Source organism: Carassius gibelio, chromosome B25 (genome assembly GCF_023724105.1).
Source record: "Carassius gibelio isolate Cgi1373 ecotype wild population from Czech Republic chromosome B25, carGib1.2-hapl.c, whole genome shotgun sequence".
NCBI lineage: Eukaryota > Metazoa > Chordata > Actinopteri > Cypriniformes > Cyprinidae > Carassius > Carassius gibelio.
Genome location: NC_068420.1, coordinates 231,420 through 241,451, shown reverse-complemented (window position 1 = coordinate 241,451; position 10,032 = coordinate 231,420). Strand labels below are relative to the sequence as shown.

At 34.7% G+C, this 10,032-nt stretch overlaps 1 protein-coding gene across 1 annotated transcript in view; it reads left to right on the top strand.

Moving 5' to 3' along the window:
* Nucleotides 1-215: 215 nt before the first annotated feature.
* LOC128014510 (protein kinase C-binding protein NELL2-like) overlaps nt 216-10,032 on the top strand; it is an 11,501-nt gene continuing 1,684 nt past the window's right edge. Inside the window, exons 1-2 of the mRNA XM_052598128.1 lie at nt 216-453; nt 1,061-1,189. Coding sequence (XP_052454088.1) covers nt 408-453; nt 1,061-1,189 — 175 coding nt within the window. The 5' untranslated portion in view covers nt 216-407. The remainder of the gene's footprint in view (nt 454-1,060; nt 1,190-10,032) is intronic.

Here is a 10,032-nt window from a genome sequence, read left to right as displayed (position 1 = left end):
CTCTCTCTCCACCCTCTCTCTCTCTCTCTCTCTCTCTCTCTCTCTCTCTCTCTCTCTCCACCCCTCTCTCTCTCTCTCTCTCTCTCTCTCTCGCTCTCTCTCTCTCTCTCCCTCTCTCTCTCTCTCTCTCTCTCTCTCCCTCACTCTCTCTCTCCCTCACTCTCCCCCGCCCCCCCCCCCCCTCTCTCTCTCTCTCCGAGCTGCAGGGGGCTGGCGGTCTGCAGTCAGTCTGATGCTCTGCGCAAACACCCAGCAGAAGCACCTGTGTAGCTCGGCTGATGCTCCTCTCCTCTCCTCCGGAGGGAATGTGTGAATGAGGACCAGCAATCCTTCTTTTATGTGATTGTATTTGTGCGCCTTTTCGTGGAGAAGCTATATCGCACCATGGACTAACTGTATTATCCACCATGGGATTATTGCAGTTGTTTGTTGGATTATTTTGCGCGGCAGCAGGTAGGCACCAGTTATTAGAGTCTGATACGATGATTGTGAGCGCAGGAGGCTATTAGCAGTTATTTCTTCATCTCCATGCAGCTGTCCAAGTCAGTTATCACTGATACAGAGTGCTATCATCACGATATTTAATTATGATAATTAAAATAATACAAATATATACATTTTAATATTATGAAATCAATTATTAGAAATTATAATAGCCATAGGATAGTCATCTAATGCTGTTGTACAGCTAAAAGTGAAGTCTTTTTAGAATTGCAGGTTTTTAAATTTTATTTTATGTGTTGTATAAAGCTCTGTATAAATAAATGACTTGACTTAAACACATTAAACTCGTAAAATATAGGCTTCAGGGTTCTTATGCTCACAGAAAAATGCAATTTAAGAATTCCAGGCCTGGAAGAGTTAATGGAAGTCATGAAAAATGATGTTTTTTAAACATCCATATGCAGTAATTACAAACGCATGGAAAAGTGTTGGAAATGCATTGGTCTGAAGGTGTGTGTGTGTGTGTGTGTGTGTGTGAACCCTGAATGCTGTAATGCATTTTCTGATGTGATTTCTTCTTTGTGTTAATAATGTGTTTGTTGTGATTGTGTTGAAGCCGCTGCGTTCGGAGTGGATCCGGCGGTTCGGATCAGCGTTTTCCAAGAGTTCAGTCCCGCAGAAGGGTTTTCCGGCGTGACACAGGTGCAAGGTTTCCACGATGACACGAGAGCTTTCCTCTTCCAAGGTAAAACTATAATAATTGTTCATTTCAAACCTGTGTTCAGGTCATTTCCTGAAAATGCTGGTTAATTTCACTTTGGGTGTGAAAGAGCCTTTATAGTTGCCAAAATGATACGTTTTGGAGGTTTTGTTATAAAAGAAAATACGCAAACCCAGCTCAGGTGACAAAAAGTAATGCAAAAGTGATGCGATGCATTTCATAAAAATTAACTCAGTAAAGCAATTATATAATTTTTGTTATGGAGTAATGTTGAAATTCATTACTTCTAAAATGAGTTTTTCCCCATTAACATCATTGATTGTTTCAGTTAGCACAGGTTTAGTATTTATTTTTTGGAAACGATTGGATGGTCTGAACTAATGCATTGCAGTTTTTGAGTGAAAATGTATTATTTGTGGATCATTTTGGTGCATGAGCTCGGATGAACCAATCAGTTCAAAAATGAAATACAAAACCTGTGCTAATTAAAAGAAAACTAATTTATAAGAAAATTCAATCTAATATTTGGTAATAATATGGCATAATGGGAGATTTACAAGCTATTTTTGTATAAGCCACCCATTTTTGACTGGGAACACCTAATAGGGAAAATGATTTTCAGGATAATATTAGATATATTTAACACATGCAAACGACACAATGGCTCTGAACAGCTGCACAAGTGCTGAACTGTGTCTAACGGTGGCTGTTTGTTTCACATCTCGTCTCTGTGGGATGAATGGACCCTCACGGGGCCCCTGTCAATTGAGAGGCTCTCTGGAAACAAAGGGCCGTGGCTCTTTATGGAAACAGACGCTGGAGAATAATGGGACGCATAATGAGATTAGTCCTCAGACGATTCGGCGCTCTGTGTTAAAGCGGTGTGCACAGTTTATCTCCAGCGAATTCTGCTGTTGACAAATAATGACCTATTTGGGAAGCATGTTATGATGCAACAAGTCGCAAGGTTGAGATGCTGAAAGCGTCGCGGTTCAGAGTTCTTCTGTGTGATATGTGCTGGCACTGCAGTTGCTGTTCAGGGAAATAAAAGTTGAAGGAAAGCTATGCACCGTGGCTGTGCTGTTGTGCAACATTCAGCTGCTTTACATGGTTAAGAGCTTTCATTCCCTCATAATGACCTTGCAGCTAGCTTAAAGCCTTGACACTTTATTTAAATATATTAAAACTTTTTTCTGCAGAAGACCTCAGCTCATTTAGTGAAGAGTGTAATTTATGCATCGCTAGTGGAACTAATCAAAAGTGCAATGATTGGTCAGAACGCAATTCCATTTACTGCCACTAGTTGCACTGAGATCACACGTTCACCTTAATATCTTAAATAAGTCAAAAGGTTAATATTTCATATAATTTTTTTTTAGATAAAATCAAGATTTATTCATACTTTTTCAGCTATGCAATACCAGTTTTTATTCACGCATTATGACCTTGCAGCTGGTTTAAAGCCTTGATGATTTTTTTAAATATATTGAAACTTTTATTTTCTGTAGAAAATCTCAAAAATAATTTTTAGTTAATTAATTTCTGCACCACTAGTGTGACATGACAGGAAAGTGCATAAAGTCGATCAGAATGCAATTCCATTTGCTGCCACTGAAATTGCTCTTTCACTATAAAGTCTTTCATTTAAGTCATGATCAAATCTAAATTAAATTCAGAACTCATGTTTCATATGAGTGGTTCAGTCATTAGTGCACTTCCTTATAAAGCAATCTTCATAATTTGGCATTAAAATAATATATTATATATTTTTTATATAATTTTTCACCATCCAATAAATTCTTCACAGATAAAATCAAGTTACCCCCTCTTGTAATATATTTCACATTACAAAACTAAAATGCATTGCAAACTTTTTTTTCACTTTAAGATGCAATTCACATTCAAGTCAATCAAATTCAGATTTAAATTCAAATCCTTGATTTTAGATCTTCCAATTTTAGATTTCTTATTATTTTACCATCTAATAAAGTCCCTCATGACTTAAATGGTTTCCCTCAGATATGCATCAAATGCATTGCGAAAATGTTTTCACTTTAAGTTACTCAGCAATTCACATTTAATTCAGATTTGAATTTACATTCTTGGCTTTAAATCCTTCATCTAATCATTTCCACATGGATAAAATCAGGTTTCCTTCAGATATGCATCACATTTATAGAAGCAAAATGCATTGTGAACATGTTTTCAATTTAATCCACATAACAATCCACTTTCAATTCGGATCTGAATTCACATTCTCGACTCTAGATCTTCTGATTTTAGATTTCTTAACAGTTTTACTATCCAATTAATTTCTTATATCAAGTCTCCCTCAGATATGCATCACATTTAGTCATTTAGCAGGTGCTTTTATCCAAAGCGTTTTCACTTTAAGTCACACAGCGATTCAAATTCAGTTTAGATTTGAAATCACATTTTCACACCAGATCCATTATTTTAGATTTCCTTGTTTTTTCACCATCTAATCAATTGCTCTTTGATAAAATTAAGTTCTCCTCAGACATGCGTCAAACATGTTTTCAGTTTGAGTCACAGAGCAGTTCACATTCAGTTCAGATCTGAGTTCACATTCTTGTCTAGATGACTAGATCTTCAGATCACAGATTTCTTCATGTGGCTCATGCATCTGCGCTCACCTGAGCTCATTAGACTGAGATCATTGTGCCCGTGGGCCAGATGTGAATGCAAGACAGATGATGTGAATTAATCAGCTGGCTTTTCCTCATTATTTCTCTGCGGACACACTCCCTCTTTGTCTCATTGTCATTCCTTTCTCCTTTCTAATGCATGCGTTTATAAATACTCTTACTGACTCTCTATTGTTGCTGTAAATCATATTAGATATTTGTGTACACACCTACACAATGCAAACTCTCTCTCTCTCTCTCACACACACACACACACACAGTTCGTAGTGGCATCATTACAGGCATTAAATGGTGTGTTTCTTGTTGGAGTGGTGGTGAGATATGCTCTAAGTGACAGTGGGAAGGCCATGGAGACCAGCAGGATAAAACTAGAGAGCTGCAGGCTGAACCTTTCCCTTATAATTGGGACAGCAGGGCATTCATGCAGGTGTAGCGAGTCTGAGGCCAGATTTGGACCACAAACGGTTCCATAGATGAATCTGAGCGGGGTGTTTGAGTTACTGGATATTCACGGCAAACAACATTAAACTGATTAAAGCTGTTTTAATAGCCACAAAATTAAAATTTGATGAAGATAATACTCACCCTCGGGCCATCCAAGAAGTAGATGAGTTTGTTTCTTCATCAGATTCGGAGGAATGTATAGCATTCCTTCACTTGCTCATCCATGGATGCTCTGCAGTGAATGGGTGCCGTCAGAATGAGAGTCTGATAAAAACATCACAATAATCCACAGCACTCCAGTCCATCAGTGAACATCTGGAGAAGACAAAAGATGAAACACATCCAGCATTTATCCAGCAAGTCCATAATTCATAGTAATGTTTTGATGTCTCTCACATCAAAACACACCCACATATTTGTTTAGAGCATTTGTAAACGGCTTGTAAACGGTGATCTGTGCAGATTTCTCTCCTGATTCACCCAAGATGACTTTTCACTGGAGGAAACATTATTATGGAATATGGGCATTATAGCTGGGAAACGTTATTCACTACAAATTGCCAAAATAAAAGTTTGGTTTAACTTGAAGAAATTAAGACTAAAATTAAATAAATTAAGGATTAAAAATATAAATAAATAAATACCCATCTGCTTTGCAGCAGTTTATTTAAAAAAAAATAAATAAATGAATGACTAAAAAAGTTAAATAAATAAATGCAATTTTCTGTTGTAAAAAAAAAAACTTTTTTTTTTTTTCATTTGGTGCATTTCAAAAGTAAAAAAAAAAGGTAATTTAAATGTAAAGAAAATTGAAAAAAAAAAATATTATCAACATGCTTTATAATGATTAAAATTTAATTAACATACACACAAAATTTAAGAACAAAATAAAATGATTTAATCCATAATGTGACGTGAGCAGGATACTTAATGATACAAATGTGGGCGGGGCCTAATTTCATCCATGGAATTGATTGGATGATGAAAAGTGTTTCTAAATGAAAGAAGGCGAAACAAAGTATCAACCTTTACTCAGTTGCTTCTCCTAAAATTCTAAAAACAGACACAAATGAATCAGTGGTTACATACAGTAAGAGGTATATTGTCATGAACATCTGCCACAATAGTTCAGTTTTGTGCAGAATGGTTCCAGAGAAGTGAATCTCCAGTGATCTCGTGCATGTGTGAGCTCCATTCCTGCGATCCCTGTGGATGTTTCACAATGTTCAGAACCTCTGAGCCGCACGGCTGTCAGAGAGAGAGAGAGAAGGGGTCACAAAGCGTCCCGGATGAATTAAAGGTGCCCTTGACTAGCGCTGGGATTCGTTCCTGGCTGGACACGAGTGACAGCGCTGACATCCAGCGTCAGATGCTCCAGAAGGATGTTCTGCCTTCATTAAATAATGCATGCAAATACCACTCAGAGATCTGAGCTAGAATAAAAGGGCCATACGGGTCAAGCTGAACTCCTGAACTGGACGCCAGTAACCAAAAACCACTCATGCAAGACCACACGAAGTTGTATTTCAGGAATAATTTGCCTCAAAATCATCTCATGTCGATCCAAACCCAGCAGTGACATCCATCTACATCATAGACATCACATCTGGATTAATGAACACATGCAGATGCTGAGATCTGAATGTCTTTGAACAGCTTTACATCATTTGTAAATGAGAAATCATCCCTAAATTCAACATGACACACAGATTGACCCTGTTTACCTACTTAATTTATCTTCATTTATTGACTTATTTTCCTCCGAGTAATTATTGTGAGATGCTCGTTAGTGCATGCAATTCTAAAGAAATAAAAATTAAATTTATTTTTCATCAAAAACCTCTGAAATGTATTTCCCTTCAGTGTTATTTTAGCATCATTGATGTACTAGTATATTTTTTATATAATAAAAAAAGAGATCAACATTTTATATTTCATTTTAATATAAAAAAAGTTTTAGTAATTTGTCGCATTTTTTGTTTCTTTTAACTAAAATAAAAAAATTGTTTTCTTTTTACATTATCTTTTAAATAAAAGAAGTTTGTTTCTTTCATTTTTATTTTTTTTTTGTTTTAATTTTTTTTTAACTTTTAATCTTTTAACTAAAATTCGAAATTGTGTTTTTGTAACTTTTTTAGTTTAAAGTTTTTTTTGTTTATCTTTTAACTAAAATTTAAAAGTATGTTTTTTAGTGTATCATTTAACTAAAATGAAAATTCTAACGTTTTAAAAGTTTAATTTAAAAGTTGTTTTATTTATTTATTTATTTATTTCTATATATCTTTAATAAATTTTTATTTCAGTTTTAGGTAAATTTAGTACTTCAATTCTAATAAATTGTACAAAATCTTTACAAAAACCTTTACAAGTTTTACAAATGTACTTTTTCTCTTGGAGAAATGCACCAAAAATATTGATGACATCATCCTGCACTCGAGGGCGGATCACAGTTTTTCTAATCAGACTAGTGTTAGCATAGCATTTTTCATGGCTGTGATTCATATGAAACATTTTCAGCTATTTTGACATAAGTTGGATTTTAAACACATCACATCTGAGCTGCTTCCAGAAACGGAGCAGATGTTAGCAGACGGGGCGTTATGTAAACGCTGAGCCGGACTCATTAAAACGGGATAAACAGGAAGAGCGTTAATTTAATGCACTTATCCTGATATTTGACAAAGCCGCTTTTGGACGAAAGCGATCTCTGCTCTGCCTCTGCTTCACCAGAAAACCTCCAGGAAAATCCTGAGAAAGCTAAAAGAGCACTTTTCTCATGCCGGAGCACGTGAGGCGTCCCTCCGGGGAGGCGTTTGTGGTCTAATCTCGTCCTCAGGACAGATCCAATGCTGAAGAACAAAGAACTGGGCTCCGATGAAGGAAGACGGATGCTGGTTTACACCGCTCCAGATTCTGTGTATGTAAATCTCAAAACACACACCTGGCTGAGACTCACAAACACAGAAAACCATCCCAAGTGTCTGAAAATAGATGAAGGAATCGAACTGGAGTCAATTTCAGAATCACTGTATCACTCGTTCATTTAATTTTTTTTAACATGCATCCATGCAACAGAATGATGCTTCAGGTGGAAGGATTCTTAATGCATTCATTGCACCTACTTTTCATCTTCATTCATCAAACAAACAGGCTAATGAAGAGCTCGACACAACTCGTACCGTGCAGAGTCTAGACAGCGCTTTCTTCTGTGGAGATATAAACTCTATTCTCTGCATCAGCTGGGCATGGCAGGGTATGAAATCATGGCGTGGCTTTGTTGTGGGTCGTCTCCTGATCGATGGAGGATGAGCTGCATCAGGACCACGTCTGTGGGGCGAGTCGGGCGGAAGAGCTGTTTCCATGGAGACGCTTGGGTCAGACGGCCGAGGAGATCCTGACCATCAAAGCCCTGCCCAGCGAGAGCCTTTCATCAGACCTGAGAGGCTTTCTGGAGCGGGACGCACGCTCCTGCTGGGGATGAAAGGGCAACCGCTGCGACTCAAACACACCACTCTCACTCACTCTGCTTCAAATCATCTCCATCATCATCATCTTCATCTTCATCATGCAGCTCCTCTGTCTGAAGATGTCTCAGGATGGACTTCAGAGCTTCATATCAGCATTATCTTCATCATTTATTCATTATCTTAATGTATCTGTAAAAAAAATTGACTGTTTTTATAAATTAATCAATATCTTAACATATTTGTAAAAAATCTAAACGGCAAATGGCAAATAACAACAACAACAACAAAAAAAGCATAAATGTATTTTTGTTTAATATAGAAATCGAGTTTTAATTTTTATTATTAACATTAATGATTTTGTAATCTTAAAAAAATATCTGGTTAAATGTGTATATATATATATAAATTAATTATTATCTTAACTTATTTTTCTTTTAAGAAAAATTCTGTCTAAATACTAAACAATTATTTTCTATTTAAAATATTTATATTACACTCATTTGATAATTGTAAATAAAATTAAACTAAACAAGAGTGACTATTATTATATATAATATATATATATATATATATATATATATATTACAAATGAATCATTATCTTAATGTACTGTACATATTTAAAAAAAATCAGGCTACATGACAAACATATATATATATTTACCTGGCTGAATTTGAAATCTATATATTAATTTATTTTTTTCTGGTTGAATACATTTATGTAAATAAAGTAAACTGAATAAAAGTCTGTTTTTTTTTTTTTGCTAAATTATGGGTGGCAGTAAAAATTTGTATAAATAACAACATAGTTTTTCTAAAAATTAAGATTTAGATTTAGATTATTTCCTTGCTTATTTGAATCTCATTGGATACAAATCAAAAGATCAAATAATATGACACAAAACACAAAAACAGCTTCACGTTAACAGTCATGCAAGTCACTCAAGGTGTAACTCATTTAAACGTGTGAATGCCTCTTCTTCTGTCTTCCTCTGAAGGAAGTGAAGCAGGTTTGGAGCGATGTGGGAGTTTTTGGATGAACCGCTGCTTAAAGAAAACACTAGATATTTGTTTTATCTGGCCACGTCTCTGTTTAGAATATGTTTCTAAATAACTTGACTGCTGGAGGACACTCAACATTTCCTGGAAGTGCAGTTCATGTCCCGCAAGTGAACTCCAGCAACAGATTCTGTCTCTGAGGAGAGTTCACACCACATCTGATGAGAAGAAAAGAGACTTCTCTGATGAGAGACTCACCTGTTTCTGCTCCAAACATTACTTTACTCTGGAACATTCTCCAATCAAGAAACATTTATCTGACAAACAAAATGACTGAAGATATTGAGTCTTATTTTTTCCATAAATAATTAAAATTGAGTGGCGTCTGGTTAAGAAAAATATCTTCCATTAGGTTCAGAAAATAAACTTTCCCCCCCTTTGAATTCTGTTATTTCTCTGACCCCGATGGCAGGTATTTTGTTTTCGTCGTCTTATTTTCAACAAAAACCCACTTAATTTGGATTAATATTTCAGAATGTTGTATTTTGTATTGTAGAGCTGTAATTGATGATGACGAGTGACTCCTTTGGGTTTGTTTGTGTTTCTAATGAGGACTTTCAGAAGAAACATCTGTTGATGCTTAAATTAAAACATAATTGAGATCCTCAGAGCTATGAAAGAGCAAAAACATGTTCCTTTCCCATATGACAAAATATGGAGAATATACATATATATATATACCGTATAAACACACACACACTATATATATAAACATATATTTTTATAATTTATTAATTAATTTGTATTATAATGAATCACATCCCCAAATTATTGAGGAAATGTATATAGCTACAATTCTATTGTAATTAATTATAAAATAATTATATATTTATGCAAAAATATAGTATGCAATCATGTAAATATCTAATCTAAAAGTATATGCATGCATGTATTTATTTATTTATATTAGTAATGAAACATGGTCTTAAATTATTGAGGGAATGTACTTATCTAAAATGCATTATTATATTTAATTATACAAATTATAATTGTATAATATAATGTGATTATATAGTGTAAAAAATATATTTTTTATAAGTGCTTGGCAAAGATTAATCGCATGCAAAATAAAAGTTAATTATAATAATAATATACTGCATGTATGAGTGTGTTCTGTCTATATTTATTATGTATTTAGAAATGCAGGTATTTTATATATTAAATATGTTTATATGAATATAAATATATGCATGTAAGTACTTTTTTTAAATATATACTGTACATCACAC